At 48.5% G+C, this 18677-nt stretch overlaps 3 protein-coding genes across 3 annotated transcripts; 1 reads left to right on the forward strand and 2 right to left on the reverse strand.

Moving 5' to 3' along the window:
- Positions 1–1572: 1572 nt before the first annotated feature.
- PGRI_011280 (uncharacterized protein) lies at positions 1573–2658 on the reverse strand (the record flags this gene model as incomplete). The annotated part of the gene is made up of 1 exon (XM_040788841.1): positions 1573–2658. The coding sequence occupies one exon, from the start codon at positions 2656–2658 to the stop codon at positions 1573–1575; it is 1086 nt and encodes a 361-aa protein (XP_040645794.1).
- A 1080-nt stretch (positions 2659–3738) lies between these two features.
- On the reverse strand, positions 3739–9002 carry PGRI_011290 (nuclear pore complex Nup192/Nup205 family protein; the record flags this gene model as incomplete). The annotated part of the gene is made up of 5 exons (XM_040788842.1): positions 3739–3789; positions 3868–4136; positions 4185–4340; positions 4394–8743; positions 8816–9002. The coding sequence occupies 5 exons, from the start codon at positions 9000–9002 to the stop codon at positions 3739–3741; spliced, it is 5013 nt and encodes a 1670-aa protein (XP_040645795.1).
- A 277-nt stretch (positions 9003–9279) lies between these two features.
- atmA (DNA-binding protein kinase TEL1) lies at positions 9280–18482 on the forward strand (the record flags this gene model as incomplete). The annotated part of the gene is made up of 9 exons (XM_040788843.1): positions 9280–9358; positions 9412–9454; positions 9524–10864; positions 11102–11293; positions 11960–15817; positions 15871–16261; positions 16315–17376; positions 17424–18399; positions 18463–18482. 9 exons carry the CDS (start codon positions 9280–9282, stop codon positions 18480–18482), a joined length of 7962 nt encoding a protein of 2653 aa, XP_040645796.1.
- Positions 18483–18677: the final 195 nt, after the last annotated feature.

The raw sequence follows: 18677 nt of genomic DNA on the forward strand, positions 1-18677 counted from the left end.
TTGGTAACTGTCTGTCCAGCCTGTGTGATATGCCCCAGATCATGGTTGGTCAGTGCTATATGGCGCAGAGTCCTGCTGGGACAATGGTTAGAGTGAAACTACCAGTACTTTATTCGGCTTATGGCTAACGATTATAGCATTTAGCTTAGAGAAAGCATATGGTGGCTGGATTTATCCTTTCCTCGCTATACCTTAGAGTAAGCTTAGATACTTCTTTTAAGATATAGTAGTGAGTTTATTAAGGCTATGAATAGTTCTCGAGGCCTTTGTAATTGTAGGATAGCTGCTGCTCCATTCGTGTTAGGAGGGTTCATTACGACTCTGAATAGTCATACACGCGCTTGGTTTATCTTTATCCAAATGTTGTGATAGAAGGCAAGATGGGAAAGAGAGTAGTTAATGACTGGCAGAGAAAGGAAGATACAGATGAAGTAGCTAGGTGAGAAGTAGGGTCCTATTATCTCGGCAGTTGTTGACGTCCACGGGTACAATCAACTTTCTTCTTCTTCTCCATAGCCCTCATACTGCGACCTAACTGAGTGAACATGCTCAGCTTCAACTTCATCTTTTCTTCTCCATCCTCCTCGCACTTCGAGAACACATGATGAAAAAAATAGAAAAAAGAGGATAGAAGGATACGTCCGTGTACTAATAAGTCAGTCAGTACAGCTATACCAACCGATGGAAAAATTCATAAACGTACTCCGTTCGCCGAAAGGGCGAGCCACCACACGTCCTGCTGCCTTCCGCACGTTCACAGACAGAAACGTTCCCACAACCTCCCCTGGAAGAATTACAGTTAGTATGTAATCAAAAAGAGAGACGGGGTGGACTGATATTTACCTCAAAGAGGAAAAGACGATGCCACCACACGTCTTGCTGCCTTCCGCATGTTCACAGCTGAAGACGTCTGACCGAACTATAAGATGTTAGCATGCGAAGTAGGGAGGCCTTGCGGCTCAACCATGCTGTTTCAAAAAGATTAGGGCAATGGATCCAAGGGGGAAATATAATTACCACACGCTCTGCTGCCTTCCGCATGTTCACAGACAGAGACGTTCGTTCGGTACGATTCCCAGCGGCAGCGCCAACAAGCCTTAAATTGATCGCCATGTTAGCTCTTAGAATCCTGAGATGATTGGTAAGTCTTACCCTCATCGGCATCCGATTGAGCCACCACATGATCTCTGCTGCCTTCAACAGACAACGATGTTTCCACAACAACCCAACAAAACGGCCAAAGGCTCAGCAGAACAGAAAGGTGGCACAGGGAAACAGGGGAGCAGGGGAGCGGGGAGCAGGGGAACAGGGGAGCAGGGGAACAGAAAGTAATTTTTTGGGGGGTTTTTTCTTTTCTCAAAAGCAAACGGCGAAAGCCTCATCAGAATAGGGGAACGGGGAACGGGGAACGGGGGAACAGAAAGCAATGTTTTTGGGGGTTTTTTCTTTTCTCAAAAAGCAAACGGCAAAAGCCTCAACAGAACAAAACAAGACATCGAAAGTGCAGACACTGAAAGAAAGAAGAAGCCAAGCCAACCCAGAAGAGAGGGTACCGAATGCAGAATGGCAGCATCAAAAGAAGCGTCTCCCACAAACGAGCAGGAGCACAAGTGCCGCGTACACGGGAACCATCCATGGGAAGACACTCCCCACCACAAGGAAGAGCTCACAAAGGCGGAAGAGGGTGATCGAGAACGGATCAGCCTCGACGTGGGTCTGGACCACACGTGCATGACGAGCCTTTGGAGATGGGTGGGAAGCGACCATGGACTTGGGCACAGGTGCAAGGGATGACACATCAGAAGAAGCATCAAGTGTCGGAAGTGCAGGCGCCAGGGAGGACATGTCAAAGGCAGACACATCAGAAGATGCATCTGGTCCCGGAAGTGCACGAGCCAGGGAGGACATGTCAAAGGCAGACACATCAGAAGATGCATCTGGTCCCGGAAGTGCACAAGCCAGGGAGGACATGTCGAAGGCAGACACATCAGAAGATGCATCTGGTCCTGGAAGCGCACGAGCCAGGGAGGACACGTCAAAAGCAGACGACACATCAGAAGAAGCATCCGGAAGTGTACAAGCCAGGGAGGACATGTCAAAGGCGGACCCTTTTGGCGAACCAACAGGGGCAGCCTCAGACACGGCACTACTCGGCGAGTGCACCCCGAAGGCGGCATTCGGCACATGAGAGGCCACGAAGGAAGGCGCAGACCGCGGAGGACGGGGCTCAGCAGAGTACATAGCGGCGAGACTACGGGCACGAACGACACTCTCCCAGTGAGTACACACAATGTCCCGAGGTGGTCCGCTACGTCCTGGAACCTTGTGAAGGAACCGCTGGTTTGACCCCATCTTATCCGAAGTGTACATGATGAACGACTTCGTCTTCGTGATCTGGGCACTCTGGAAGGTTGGCGGCCTTGGTACTGCCCGAGCCGGGATTAGGATGACTCGCTCGAGAGACATCTTGTCGTCAGGGAAGCGCACTGTCTTCCGGACGCAAGCTTCTCCAGAGGTGGAGAGATCCCGCTCAGAGCGCGAAGTAGCAAGGCATGACTTCGAGGGCGGAGGCCTGGTTTTGGAACGTAGGCGAGAAGGAAAAGGACGAGAAGGAAGAGGAGGGGGAAGAGGAGGCCTTTTGGCAAAGGAGAAGGGCATGATGAAAAGAGGTATGAAAGTAGTGAAAGATGTTTTTGGTAATCAAATGCAAGTGCAAATGAAAAATAGCCAGTGGCATGGGGAGAGGAGAAAGAAGAGAAGAAGAAGAAGACTGGAGGGGAATAAACAACACTTGGATATTCCATGGCAACGGACATGGTAACAGGAAGGTACGATGGTTTGATATGAACAGAATATCAAGTTATAAAAGGAAGGTACGATGATGGTGGTCATGGAAACCAATTAGGGCAAGCCGATATACAGGGAAGGAGCATATCATCACTATGGACGTTGATACCTAAGGACTATAGAATTTGTACGAATTAGGGCTAGGTCATACAGAGGACCCCTTTTAATGCAATAACACTCTTCTTTTCAAAGCTGCTTTGGGCTGTTATTTTCACTATGCTGCTTAAAAGATGTAAAAGGACATCAGAAAAGACATCAGAAAAGACGCTAGATGTTAAAGATGTTGCCAGGGCCCGTGTTCGTTATACTTACGTAGATATCAGGTTTGCCTTCGATCCTCAATGCCATCTATCATTTGCAATACGACCCCAATATTACTGGACCTTAAATTCGTACATAATATGTACCCCCTGGAAGGCCAGGTTGTACAATATCAAGGATTGAGGCATGAATCACAAGGCGACCACTACATTTCCAGGCGAAACTCTGCATTGTCCGCATCGCCCCGAAGTACTTTCTGTCGTTTATCACCCTAGACAATGCTCAAAGCTTTATTCAAAGGCTCCCGGTGTGCATTTTCTGGGTATCTCTTGGACAGAGCAGCTAGCTATCCATCGGCGAAACATAGCCTCTCGGCCTAGGGATTTGACTATTGACTTGGTTATCTTACTTTGACATGAAGTAGCATGTTACCCATTTCTACAGCAGGTAGTCATAAAAAGGCCCGAAAGCTCGACGTAGACGGAAGCCTTACATACGACGGGTTGGATATGATGCAAATGAATTCAAGGTAAAATCGCTCAAGCTGGGAACCACCTGCACTCCACCGGGTCATAATGATACATGCATTTCTTCTCAATTTTCTAGTGAGTGGCAGAAGGCAAAAAAGGCTCACGAGAACAACGCTGGTCGGGCGAGGTGTTGGACTTCGTGCTCCTCGAACTACACCCAGTTAGTCACATGATCATCAATTCGTCCCAATAGACTGTAAAACGAAGAAAGAGGAGAAAGATAACATACCTCCATGAAATCTGTGGCGGTAACAAGAGCCATGAATGCTTTGACTAGTTCACATAAAGTCTCGTGGTGGGTGGTTGATGTATTTCCAATCTTGGCAGATCGTTTAAAGATACCCACCATGCATGGCCGATTTTCAGCCAAAAATATCCGCGTCTGCTCCTTGAGTTGTTCGTTGTGGATACCTCGCGAGAAAACCGCATAAACGATGACCTGAAGGATCGAGAGGAGAAGATCGTAATACCTTTGAAGGGCATCGGGATTTTCAATGTCTGAGGGTGTTAGTAAGGTATGATCGGGACAGGATATGATTGACCGACCAATGCCAATGTCTGGATCAGCAGCGAAAAGTCGCGATTCGTGCACAGCTTGGAATAGACCAGAGTTGAGCACACAATTTGCTCCCTCCTTGGTCTGAGACAGTCGCTGAAGTAATGACAAAAGCGACTCATAGTATGCCAGTAGTGCCGGAGTATCTAAAGTTTCGATTAGTACAGCAACGTGACAGTTTCAAAGGGGAATGACTGACCGCTTCCCTGGGCATTCTGAAGTTCGAGGGGGAGAGACCTCAAGGCATCTAGGAATAGACTCAAATAGTTTGATCTCGAGATTAACCCGGCCAAAACACAATCGGTTTGGCGATCTAGAACAGCCAGACTGTTCAACAGAACAAGAGCGGATGCACGGCATGATTCTTGGCCAGTGTAGGCGTCATCACACATTGTCTCAATCAGGCTAGAACCGGCCGCTTTGATGACATGTTGGCTAAGACGTTGTAGGTTTTCATGGCCCTTGTTTGACGATGTGATGCGCGTGATGTAGTGGGAACAAATACTGTAAAGGGTTTCTCTCAACAACACATTTCCTGTTGCCAGGTTGGTACCTCGGATGCAGAGTTGGAAGAGCTGGTGGAGCTTTTCGTCGATGACATCCCCGCTTCGAGATGCATCTGTCGCCGATGCATCAGACGCAAGACTGCCTATCAACAATTCAGCCAATCGTGCCAACTCAAGCGCTTCGGGGACGTCTGCCTCGATTGCCGATGTCAGCTTAGGGAGGATCAATTGGATTGAATGGAGAATGAAAGCCGGCCTGCTTGCTTCATCGATAGCAGAGCAAGTGATCATCGTAGCAATGAGCTCTACCCAGGAGCGGAGGGCGTGGTAACGATTGGCTTGAATCAACTTGTTTTGCTTTGTTGCAGAAATGAACAACTTCAGGTCATTGGCCTCAGCTAGCAGCTGCTCCTCGTCCTGCGGGCGGAGCGGTCCATTGGCCATCAGTTCTGCTCTGCGCATTTGTATCATCTCCTCTACCCCTTCCATGCTGTACACACCGCCCTCCTGCTTGCTTTCCAGCTGACGAGCAATCTCACCGAGCAAGTAGAGCTGGGGCATGTTGAAATCACGTCCAACATCAAGGTCGGCAAAATCGAAAAGATCAAACACGGAAGGACTGGATATGGGTTCGCCGTTGTCTGAAAGCGTGTTTCCGAGTAACACCGACAAAGTCTGGGCATGTAGAGCTGGTGACCTAGCCTTTGCTGTCGAGCGAACCTCGGTTGCAGCATATGTGAACAGGTGACTTCGGTAGAGCAGGAATTCTGACAATGAAGTTGTAGCATCAGTGAGCCAAAATTCCTCTGAATCAATCGGGAACCCATCCCAGGCAGTGCTTGGGCCAATGATGGGTTGATAGGCAAACATCTCACGCAGGAATGCCTGAGCACGCATTTCACCAAGGGTGTAGTAGCTTGCCAGCCTCGATGACCACAAATGCTTCAGCACTTCAAAGGCCATACGTTTGAGGTGCACTACCCAAGATATAACGCCACCTTCGAGGATCTCCGGATAAGACTTGAGGAAATTCACGATGGCATGTAGCAAGGAACTTTGATTCGCGAACAGCCCTTCGGATGACACATCGAGAATATTGCCCACGCAGTCGAAGCCCAATAGCAGATGGGCCACCGTTGGGCGATCCGTGATCGTTCCCAGGCAGCTGTTCAAAAGAGCAAGAAGGCTTTCCCGAATGACATAGCCGGCGGCATTCCGGCCGAAATCAAGTTCTCTCACGTCAGGTCCCATTTGCAAGACAAGAGGCCGGGATATGCTGTCCACGTCGACCTCAGATGCAAGTACCTCCACGATCTTGTTCGAGGATTGCCATTTGATAAGTTCCGGCGAAGTCATCTTGTTGAGCTTTCTGGAACTGGTAAGTTTTTCCAGTAAAGCCATAGAAGTGACGGTCAATTGTTGGTGGGCCGTGCCACAATAGAGACAAAGTGATGGGATGAGTGTCAGATTGTTCAACACAGTGTCCTCAAATGAAGCGAGCGAGGAGTTTGCCACAATAGTCCTGGATGGTACAGGCTGGGAGTGTACCAAAGGCTTCACAATGTTAAAGTATGTTGACTGCAGGTCTATGAGCAGGTTCATAACCTCCAGACAGCGGTGCAAGGTGAGAACCAGAACAGAGTCAGGCGACGCAGTAGCAACCTTCAGAACATCTTGCTTAGAGGTCGCAAACAGAGCTTTGAGTACATCTTCGTTGAAAAGCCATTCCACCACACGGGCAAACGGATGGGAGCGAACATAGGTGAGTAGCGACGAAGTCTGTGTCGGTGAATCCGACGCAGACGGCTGGCTCAGAAGTAACACTAGGTCCTCATTAAAGGATTGCAAGCTTGCCACAATAAATTCCAGGCAGTTGAAAGTCAACAGGCGGGATTGATACTCGCCAAGATCTTGAATCTTCCGTGAAAAGGCATGGCCCAAGATGAAATCGATGTAGGGTTCAATCCCAGACATGCGGTAAGTTCCACCTAGGGTATCCGGGAAAGGCAGTGACATTGGGTCATCAATTGAGTCGGATGAGGGGGCAGCAAGTGCATTGATAAGAACAACAAATGCATTCGTCTGGTCAAAGCTCTCTCCAATCTTTTGCAAGGCTTGTTGCTGGTGCCATGCTGCAGGGTTGGAAACCAAAGGCACTTTGCCAATGCCCGAAGCACCGGTTCCTCCGGATAACCACCCATCGAGACGGGTCCACGTTTCCTTCCCAATCGTGGAGAATTTTTCAGTCATCAAGGCTGAGAGAGTGGAGAAGGTAGTTGCCCGAAGATGCGATGGAATCGGGCCGCTGCACAGGTCTAAAAGTGTGCCAACTACATTGAAGGATTCATTTTGTAGCATCCACTCACGGATAGGTCGACTCTGTTTGCACAGATGGCCTATCAGCCGAAGGTAGCATGTTAGCATCACTGGGCTCTCAGGCTCGTTCATTTCCACGGGCTCTGGTTTCCGTGGACGAAAGATCCCTGGCACCCCTGGGGGGCTTGTTGCAGTGGAAGGCTTCTCAGTCACCCGAGATGCGTAAAGCTTTAGTTCAGCGAACATTTGCGACCAATTCATTGTTGTGGATCGCTTGAACTTGGAAGACATAAATTTGTCTTCCTCCAACAGGAATCGATGCGCCGCGGCTGCATTTTCTTCGCCTTCGGATATCGAACACAGCATTTCGCAAAAAGCGCTGACTCGAGGTACAGTCTGCCGTTTAGACGCCCACTGAAGGAAGCCGTAAAGGTTTCCATCAGGATCAGCCCAAAATTCCTGGGCGGCTTCTTGTCGGTGCTCAAAGGCGAATGAGATGATCATAAGAAGAGACTCCAGATGAGTACGCACCTCTACTAAGCCACGGTGGAGGTTAGAAGTGAGGCCATCTCTGAGTGCAGTGATCTGGTCCAGTCGTTGTGAGTCCTCTTCCGACTTCAGTCGTCGGACCGCGTCGGGCATATTTGCAACGCATGATTCCACGAAAACCTCGAGGTTTTCCATCAAAAGCTCCTTCATAAAGCCAGAGCATGGCTCGGGATCAGGCAATGATACGACACTTTCCCTGAGCAGTAGTGTCACTAACTCGCTCCGCGCAGGATCCGCCCATTCCTCGGTGTTGACGCTGGAGCAGATTGCAAGCATGAAATCAAGGGCACCATCATCGAGAGAAGACATGAACATCTTCGTACGCTCTTCGGATTCCTTCTCCGCATCAACCGATGGGGAGGAAAGACCATCAAAGTACCATCCACTATAGACTGAGAGCCATAGAGCAACAAGGGCCGCGTGGAAGTTAGACAGTTTCCAGGATTGGGCATCCTTGGGTGCAGTGATTAATGTGTGCAGATCTCGAGCCTCCTTCTCGGATCCAGAGCCCTCTGGAGAACCATGCTGTACAAAGGACACGATTGTGACTGGAATGTAGTGAAACAAGAGTCCGTCAAAGCGATCAATGTCCTTCAACTGACTGACAAGTATGCGGAAGTCTTCGCAGCTTGTGTACGTCCCTTTGAACATGTAAAACAGAATCGCTCCGAGTGACTCATGCTGCTGTTGCAGACTCACTCGTTGGTAGTCAATGGCTTCCATGATATCCCGATCATTTTCCTGGCCGACAACTGAGACTTTTTGAACTTGGTCCCCAAGAAGTGACAGCCATTTCTGGATGTCGGCCATGGAACTCAAGGCCTTTCGCGCGAAGAGTGATGCATTCCGCAGAGGGCTGTTTTTGATTTCCAGAACGTGGGCCAGTGTTTCGTGCATGATAGGTTGGGTTGCGTCGTGTTCAATTTCGCGCGATTCTCGGAAAATGAGACGTAGACACTCGAGAGTGAAAAGGCGGCGCTCGTGGAAGGTTATTATCGCAGCGATGAGCGGGGGTCTGTCCAGCGTTTGTGAATCTTCCTGGGCGGCCAGAAACATAACTGCTGCTTCCATTTCATCAATATTGAGCGCATCCGCAAGCTGCAGTGCGCCTTGTTGGAAATCCTGGTTCACCGAGTATTCAACGTCGGCAATGGTGATCTTCCCTGAGGTATCACATTCTACGTTAGTAGCTTGTCAAAACGGACGAACATGGGTTCTTGGTGTAACCAAGATACCAAATGACTACTTACCGGAGAGAACTGCTTGACGGCTGGCATTGTTCTTTGCTGGCTTGTCTAGGAGTTTGCGGAAGTCTTGAATATGGGTTTCCAATTCGAAACACAGGCGATCGACGTTGGGTAGTTGAGAGCTAGAAAGAGCACATAGATCCTGGTATAGACCACGGAGGCCATTCCGGGTGTCCTGCGGCTCTGCCATGACGGCGGGGTGAAGTTGGGAAGTGAAGCTCGAGCTCTCTGTTTGTTCTAAGAGTCTAGAAAGGCGGAACGCGACAAAATTCGGGCGGTGAGACAGCTTTCGCAAATACTGCCACTCCACTTTCCACTAAAAACAATCACCTCGCGCTTATCCACTCGATTAGCTCGCTGGTTAATTGATCTCAGATGTCTTTTTCCGCTAGGTGCAAGCAGGATTTTTGAGGGTGACTGGTTTAAGGGGGTTTGTTGTCGTGTCTAAAAAGACACCAAAAACCACGATGGGTGAGGTCTTCCTTGACAAGACGATTAGCCTACTATCGTCAGACAAACAGAAGGCCCGCTCGGATGGTTTGGCAGGTTTGATGATCCCTATCTCATCACGGAAAGACTGGTCCTAACTCCATTGGTAGACTTGAAACACATCTTCCAGCAGAACAAGAAGAGCTCCAAGCTGTAGGCAGTCAACTACCCTCAAATGAACCTTGCCATGCTGTGGAAGTAACTAACCATCCACCTACCTAGACAAACACTCAACGATAAAGCCTGCCATAAGATCTTCGAATCACTGTTCCGTTTCGTCGCAGCAGAAAGGTCCATATATAATCGAGCACAAAAATCCACATATGCATCTTCTGCATCGCGGCTTTCGACATGTGCCTCTGTACTCCGAATGGCTGTTGATATCTTTCTGAGAAATTTGAGAATCAAAACAGTCCGCGCCATCGCTGATCACATTGTTGAGACCATACCAGTCCCTGGGGAGGGTTTGTGGGAGCCCCTGAGCCTGGACTATACCAAGTGTTTGGCATCGCTTCTACGCTACCGTCCCCATACTGAGCACCTTGACAAAGAAGACTGGGAAAACCTCATAAGCTTTTGTCTTGCCAGTATTAGCCCCCGGGAGAATGAAGACAGTCAATTGAGTATTCGAAGCGGTTACCGATCCTTTCCAGAAGATCAAGATGCCAGCGACAGCCGTTCCACACCCTCAAGGATGACCATTGCTCCTACCCCGGCCAGCAGGGAAAGGCACGGTGACAATAGGAATGTCATTGAAGAAGTTGTAATCTGTATTCAACTCTTGACAACTAGTCCGAACCCCCCTCTTCAAACCACGGCCCAAAGGATACTTCACGGGCTTTCGGGGTTTGTCGAATCATCTGCGCCTGGCAATGCACATCAGCTTGCGTTCAATAGCATCAATGCAGTCGTTACAAAAGTCATATTTGATCAATCCGAGCTTGTCCGTTCAGTTCTCTTGGGCTTGATTCCAGTAATTCGACGCCTATGGGCCACTAAGTTACAGATTCTCAAGGAGGAGTTGCTTGCCACTTTGATGCTGTCGATGATCGTCCTTGCGGACACTGCTCGGAAAGACCCATCTGAATCTCTGGCGCACGATATCGAAGGATTGGCCAGTACACTCCATTTGGAATATGTGCGACGGTCAGAAAAGGAGATCCTACAAATCGACGAAACAACACTCTATCAATATGAATCATGCAGGAGCAGACCAGTATATGGACCTCGTCTCGGAACTGCCAGATCGGAGCATAACTGGACAGTCCTCTGGTTGATTGCAGAGCTGCTCAAGCTCTCGGAGGGTATTCATACCAGAACCAAGTCTTTGTCAGCACGCGAAGGCTCAAGCAAAAGGCAGCGTTTCAGTTCTGAGATCCAGGACATATTTCGGGATTCGATCTCGGCCACCGGCACAAGAAGACTATGCGCATTACAGCTCATCCCATTCCTCGAATCTGAGATTGACATTGAGACTAAGGAGCCCTTCTTCAAACAACTTGCTTTGAACATCTCTGACGGTGATGGCGCTGTGTCATCCTGGACAATGCTTGCTCTGACGAGGTATGTAAATCATTATCCAAGAGAATATCTGGAATCGCACCAAGCACCCTTCGAAAAGGACAAGAAATGCCCTAACTTGAGCATGAAAACAAAACAGTGTTGCGAACGGAGCTACTGCCAAATCGGCTGAAATTAGGGCTTATTGGCCACGAGTAGTTGAATTTACTACACGTGCATTCTCATCCCCAGTGACATCGAGAGCTGCGTGTAACCTATTGAGTATGATTTTGCAGTCAGACTTACTGGGCTACTCGGTGGCTATGGAGACTATGCGGTCACTCTTGACCTCTGCCAATGGACCGTCTGCTATATCAGACTCGTCTTTACGGCTATGGGCCTCAATTGCACGAATGAAGGCACAGCTTGCTCCTGGGTCAGCCCAACAGGCGACAATGCAGATATGTGGCTGGCTAAGAGAAGTTTGGGCTGGTACGAGAAACCCAGATTGAGACCCCAGAATGCTCGTTTAGTGATTGTTGGCTCTGACAGTCAATTTTCAGGTTCGGTGACCGATCGAATTCAGACAGCCCGAGTAGCTGCGTATGCCCGTCCGTTGGACTTACTAGACCTTTTTTTGTCATGCACCAATCGATCTTTCATCATTCCGCGTTACCAAGTCACAGGGTCGACGGGACATATAGGTCGCACTTGGTTTTTTCTTCATGAGAACCGCGAATTGTTGAAGCATAGTTTTGATACAAGTTCGGCCCCAGCAAACCCTTGGGATCTGCAGGAAACATGGTCCTTGGAGCAATTCTCCAGGCAAGACCCCGATGATACAGTGATCTTGGATCTCCTTCGAGCAAGATCGGAGGCATTTTTGCACGCATGGCACGCTATGAATGACGAAAGATCACATATCACCCCAGATAACTTGCAGATTCTAGCATCTTTTTGCGTTGTCGCCTCGCTATTCATGGCATGTCTGCCTCAATCATTGCAATCTCAATCTCGATCACACAATCTGCATCAAAACTGCCAGACTTTATGGCACGCTATATGCGATTTTCTGGCAGCTCATACTCACGAATCAGCTTTCATTCAATCTTGCCTGGACTTGCTATCACCGCTTCTTGGTCCTTTGCTAAGTTCCAGCACTCCCCCTGCCATCAGGTTTAGTCTTAAAGAGCTCATTACTCCACTCTCCAAAACGCTCGAACATTTCCGCCAGAGCTCGAAGAGTCCGTCCGCAGCCGAAGATATAATGGACCTGGATTTGGAAGACCGGTTCATGGCCGAAACTCCACTAGCGACTAATGAGAAAATTCTCACCGTGAACCGAAATTCTCTGTCTATCTTCCTTGACCCTGTCACATATCAACGCTGTGTAACCATCCATCTGTCTATATTTCTCAGAACTCAAGCGGATTCGGACTCATCTTCGTCCATCGTTGAATACCTGACTGGATTAGATGAAGCGGATATCCTAGCTGCTCAAGATATTTTACCTGGGATTTTCCAGCTCTGCTCGAAATCGGAGCCCTCGGGACTACTCTCCATCCTGGAAGATTTGGGTGAAAGGTGTCTACAGTCTTATGAAATGGAACGGTGCGAGGCTTCACATTGCGTTTGCATCCGCATGATGACTAGCTTCGTCGACTGCTGGACAAATGGGCCCGATGGTGCCTTGAAAGAGTCCGCTATGGATTTGTACTATTGGTTTATGGAAGTTCTCTTGGCCCGGAAAAGAGCTTCCCCAAATGTCTACATTGCTTTGGCCAAGCTCATCCAGGGGGTGATTGACTCATGCCCCTCATACGGCAAGGACCAGTCTCTTCCGTCGCCACGAACAAGTTTATTCACCATACTTCGAGAAGGTGGTGTTCAGGTCAAATTCAGCGTTGCGAAATTTATACCTGCTTTATTCGAGCGGTTCCTTCTCAAAGATCACGACGCTATCTTCGAAGATGTATTAGAAAGCTTGCCGCGAGACCCGGAATGGATCGAGGGAATTGCAGTCCGCCTTTTCGTGCTTTCGCAGTTAGCTTCCAGATGGCACACCTTGCTGCGACGATGCATTTACCATCTCTTTGAAACCCCAGCTCAAGTTCCCCTATCACTGTGGTACGCTGAGAAATGTATGGTTTCTGTTGCTCAAACCCTTGGTCTGCAAGATGCCAAAGAACTTTTCCGGCTTTTCTCGTCTCAAATACTCTACACGTGGGCTGAGACACAAAGTATCATGTCTATGCCATTTAGCATCTTTGGGTATGACAACCTTCAAAACATGCTGGTGGACGTCAAAGATGAAATCGTTGGGCAAATGATGATGCGTGCTAAGGAAAAGGAGACAATTGAACTTGCGAAACATCTTCAAGTTCCGCATCTCGAGCTATTAGTGAACTCGTTCCACAAGGCCGAGGCATACAGCATTGCACGAGATATCAGTACACCTCCGGGGCAAGGTAGTCAGCCCAAAGGCGTTGAGATCCGTCTGCGGAAACTTCTGGGGGCAGAGCAGTTCATGGTACATATCGAGAGTCAGTTTCCCCTAATTATTGCTACTTTCTTCAAATCCCTCGACTACTATGACCAGGTCGAACGGGCATTCTCAAAGCGTGAAAACTTCGGCTATGCGCTCGACATCCACACACAAATAATCAAGAAAAGCACGTCTCAAAATGCACTGCCAGCGAATCAGCAGCCCTCCTTTCGAGCACGCTATCTCCTGGATGAGATTGAATTTCTTTGCAGGCGCACTGGGTTCGAATTTGAATCAATATGGACACCATCACTGGTGTCTTTTGTCTGCCGTTCGCTGCTTGAATCCATACATCCCGCTCTTGGCTCGCTTCACGCTTGTTCCGTGATCCGCAAAATAAGAATCCTAACCTGTGTGGCCGGTTCCATCATACTTCAGGACTATCCTCTAGAGATGACACTCAGCTCTTTGCGCCCTTTCCTTGGCGACATTCACTGCTTTGAGGATGCTCTTGGTGTTTTCTGGTATTTACTCGAGGCAGGGAAACCATATCTCGAAGTGACACCAGGATTCACCGCAGGTATTGCTGTCTCGACACTGGTCACCCTCCGCAGAATATTTTCGTCGCTACCTGAGAACACGACTCAGGAAAGTCAGTTCAGAAAAGTGCAGTCGAATGCGAAAAGATTCTACCAATGGTTGGTAGAGCTCCTTGGGGAGCTCCGTTCCTCTGATTGGGATACAGAGACGACAGCGTCATTTGATCGGCTTGTATCACTAGCCGAGAAATTCTCAACATCTGAGGGCTCCTCGGGCGGACAATTTGGGAAGGACTTGGTCTTTGAAATTCTCAAAGGCCGCGATTCTGTGACTTCGCTGTTGAGTAAGCCTGTGGCGGATCTTGTTTTGTCGCTCTTATGCCCTGAATTCGAGCATACGTCAGAAACTGGGAATTGGGTCATGAATGACGATGTGAATCCCGCTTCCCATGTTGTATCTCTATGGCACACGCTTCAGACCTCCAACGGAGGATCTCAGTATCGACTTTGGGCCGCTCGGGTCATCGGGCGGTCTTTTGCTGCCACTGGTAAAATCGATCAATTGCTCCTGCGAGAACAAGATCTCTCGCTATTTCAACCCCCCAAGTCTTCTTTGTCTTCTGATATTTTCTGTCATTCCAAGGCCAGAATCCTTCGGGTGCTTTGTGATATGCTCCATGTGCAAAAGTATTTTGAAGCTGGCCTGGTTGAGCGTACTCTGCAGCTGATCGTCAGCAACATCGCCAATTATCCAGACTTCCAAGGTTGCAGCGAGGTATTTCCCGAATCTCTGATGAAAGCCCTCATCTGGAACCCATACACATGCCCCGCAGTTTTACTTTCAAATTTGGAGCAGGAGAGATGCGAAAATGCAGCAACCAGCGCTTCTGGGCTGTCAGTTTCCGACTGGGCTCGCAATGTTTCACTGTTCCTATCTAACGCTGCTTTAGAAGATCCAGTAATTGGCTCTCTTCGTAAAGTTCTCAACGTGACTCCTGGCTTGGCAGTGCAGCTGTTGCCATACGTCGTTCATGATGTTTTGCTGTCAGAAAGAGATAATAAAGGCGAAAGGGGGGAGGTCCGAGAAGACATTTCTGCTACTTTCCGGCAAGTGTTGTGTGAGGTTGGGGAGGGAACATTACCTCATGCTCAGCTTGTGATCAATTGCATTCTCTACCTTCGCAATCAGCCTATGCCAGATGAGTCAACTATAGTCCAGCGCGATAAATGGCTTGATATTGACTTTGGGGAGGCATCTTTGGCTGCGCATCGCTGCGGTTTGCATAAAACCTCACTGCTTTTCCTGGAAATACAAACATCCCGAGTGGTTACGACATCTCGTCGGTCATCGGTCGTTAAATACGAGCCTCCGCCTGCTTTGCTCCATGATGTTTTCAGAAACATTGATGACCCTGACTTGTTATATGGCATTCAGCAGAGCTCATCTTTGACCAACGTCATGGAACGGCTCGAGTACGAAAGTTCCGGGTTCAAAAATCTCCTATTTCAGAGTGCAAAATACGACAGTGAAATCCAGATGTCTGACCATACGGAATCGTACGGAGTCTTGAAGGCTTTGAATGCTACCAACCTTCAGGGCATTGCCAATACTATGCTCTCTGCTTCCAGCAGTGCAAGCGATGCCCCTGTCGCCTTTGACAGCATGTTGCAAGCTGCAACTAGTCTTCAAAAATGGGATATTCCAGTATCTCCTTTGGATTCCTCCCCGTCTGCAACTGTATTCCGTACATTCCAAAGTCTCAATACCTCTTGTTCTTTGGTCGAGGTCACTAGTTCAATTGAGAGCAGTATGTTGACAACACTGGCTTCTCTCCTCAAAACCAATGGATCCGCCATTCAGTTGCGGAGCTCAATGCGTGCATTAGGAATTATGACTGAGATCAGCGACACTTTGCACTCCGCGTCTTCTGAAGATATGGAGGAAGGGTGGGAGAATATCATGGCGAGAAGCAGCTGGTTGAAAACCGAGAGGTGCGTTTTTGACTTTCCAAGACTGTGTATAGGATGCATACTAATTAGAGCAGCTATCATGAAGTTGGAGAAATTCTGTCTTGGCATGAGGCGTTGTTTTCATCAGTCAGGAAAAATGACATCCTCAGATCACAGGCAAAACTAAGTCTCAGGGATTCGCGACTTTTAGAAGCGAAAGTCATTAGACAATCGTTAGAGATCACAAGAATTCATGGTATCTCCCAGGCATCGCTCAAATCTGCAATGAGCCTTTCCAAGATTGCTGCGCCGTGCGAAGCGTTGGGAATGAACATTGACGGTGCTGCAAAATTTGATCTTGCCAATGTTCTATGGGATCAAGGAGAGATGACCGCATCCATTCGCATGCTCCAGCAACTGAAGGGCCAGAATGACCTTCATAAGCAGGCAATCCCCCTCAGCCGGGCCGAGCTTCTTGTGACTTTGGTAAGTTGGATCTCGTTAACGATTTCCCTAGCCAAAGAGCTAATTATATCTAGGGTCACCACGTTGCTGAAGCGCGTTTGGAAAAGCCGGACTCGATTCTTCAACAGTACCTCTATCCTGCGGTCAAGGAATTGAAAGGAAGCTCCGATGGAGAAGAGGCTGGACGGGTCTATCACGGGTTTGCAACCTTCTGTGATCAGCAACTACTGAACCCTGATGGACTCGAAGATTTCAAGCGAGTGGAACAACTACGTAATCGCAAGGAGAAAGAAGTACTTGCCCTTGAAGACATGATGAAGAATGCCACAGGCAAGGAGAGAGAGTACCTGAAGAACTATCGGGCCAAAGCAAAGCAATGGTTCGACCTCGACGACCGCGAATATCAACGTTTACTGCGGAGTCGGGAGGCATTCCTGCAGCAGTGCCTCGAAAATTACCTTCTCAGTTTGAGGGAAAGCGATGCTTACAATAATGATTCTCTACGATTCTGTGCACTCTGGCTTGACAAATCTGACAGTGAAACTGCAAATTCAGCTGTTTCTCGGTATCTCAACGAGGTACCCAGTCGGAAATTTGCACCATTAATGAACCAGCTATCATCCCGCCTACTTGATGTCTCCGATGACTTCCAGACATTACTCACTCAACTGGTATTCAGGATATGTGTTGAACATCCCTTCCATGGGATGTACCAAATTTTCGCCAGCAGCAAGTCAAAGGGTGGGAAAGATCAGTCGTCTCACTCGCGTTTCCGTGCGGCAAACCAGCTTGTTGACCGTCTAAAGAACGACAGTCAGATCGGTCAGACTTGGATTGCTGTGCACAACGTAAACATCAGCTACGTGCGATTTGCAATTGACAAACCAGACAGCAAGTACAAAAGTGGTGCGAAGGTTCCACTGAAGGCCTTGGCTACTGGCCAGCGCCTTGGACAAGATGCCATCACTTACAAACTGCCACCACCGACAATGAAAATCAACCTACGCGCAGATTGCAACTATAGTGACGTTCCCACTGTCACGAAGTTTCAGCCTGAGTTCACGATTGCTTCCGGCGTTAGCGCGCCGAAGATTGTGACTGCCGTTGCATCCAACGGCGAGCGCTATAAGCAACTAGTAAGGTTTATCTTTACTTTCAACGTTGTTAGCTAACAAAGCAACAGTACAAGGGAGGAAATGATGATTTGCGACAAGACGCCATCATGGAGCAAGTATTTGAGCAAGTTAGTAGTCTTCTGAAAGACCACCAACCCACACGCCAGCGCAGCTTAGGCATCAGAACATACAAAGTTCTTCCACTGACACCAAGCGCTGGAATCATTGAATTCGTTCCGAACACGATTCCTCTGCACGACTATCTGATGCCCGCACATCAAAAATACTTCCCCAAGGACATGAAACCCAACTCTTGCCGGAAACATATCGCCGATGTGCAGACCAAATCGTTTGAGCAACGCGTCAGAACCTACCGACAGGTGACTGAACATTTCCACCCAGTACTGAGGTATTTCTTCATGGAGAAGTTCAATAATCCAGACGACTGGTTTAGCAAGCGGTTAGCGTACACTCGAAGTACTGCTGCCATCTCGATCCTGGGTCACGTCCTCGGACTCGGCGATCGGCATGGACATAATATCTTGCTAGATGAGAAAACTGGGGAGGTGGTACATATCGACCTCGGTGTAGCGTTTGAGCAAGGACGTGTTCTACCTGTCCCCGAGGTAGTCCCGTTCCGCTTGACCCGTGACCTAGTTGATGGATTCGGCATAACCAAAACTGAAGGTGTTTTCCGGCGCTGCTGTGAATTCACTCTGGAAGCGCTTCGGCAAGAATCGTACAGTATAATGACAATCCTTGATGTGCTGCGGTATGACCCACTGTACAGTTGGACTGTCTCTCCGCTTCGCATCAAGAAGATGCAGATGCAAGATAACCAAGCCAGTGATGGACCTCCGGCTCTGCCTGGCGCAGGCGATGATCTCCCCTCGAAAAGCGAGAATGAGAATGAACCTAGTGAAGCTGATCGTGCGCTAACTGTGGTGGCGAAAAAGCTAAGCAAAACACTCAGCGTGACTGCTACTGTGAATGAGTTGGTTCAACAGGCGTGTGATGAGAAGAACCTTGCTATGCTGTACTGCGGTATGTCTCTTCCTTTTAGTTTCACCCAGTCTGTTTATCGACCGCTTTACTAACTTTCAATAGGGTGGGCATCCTATGCGTAAACTTCGCGGCTACATGTTGATATTTTCTGGTATTTTTTCTTATGTGCATATAAGTCAATTAGAGTCAGCAACTTAGATCAATGGAAATAGTACCCTCTAAGGTAAGGAGCTAGTCAAGTAGGTAGACATCTAAAAAAGACCCCTTTGTTTAGGGTATCATCTCCTTGGTTCGAAATTTAAAACGATATCTGACAT

The sequence above is a fragment of the Penicillium griseofulvum genome, assembly GCF_001561935.1.
Source record: "Penicillium griseofulvum strain PG3 chromosome Unknown contig_80, whole genome shotgun sequence".
Taxonomy (NCBI): domain Eukaryota; kingdom Fungi; phylum Ascomycota; class Eurotiomycetes; order Eurotiales; family Aspergillaceae; genus Penicillium; species Penicillium griseofulvum.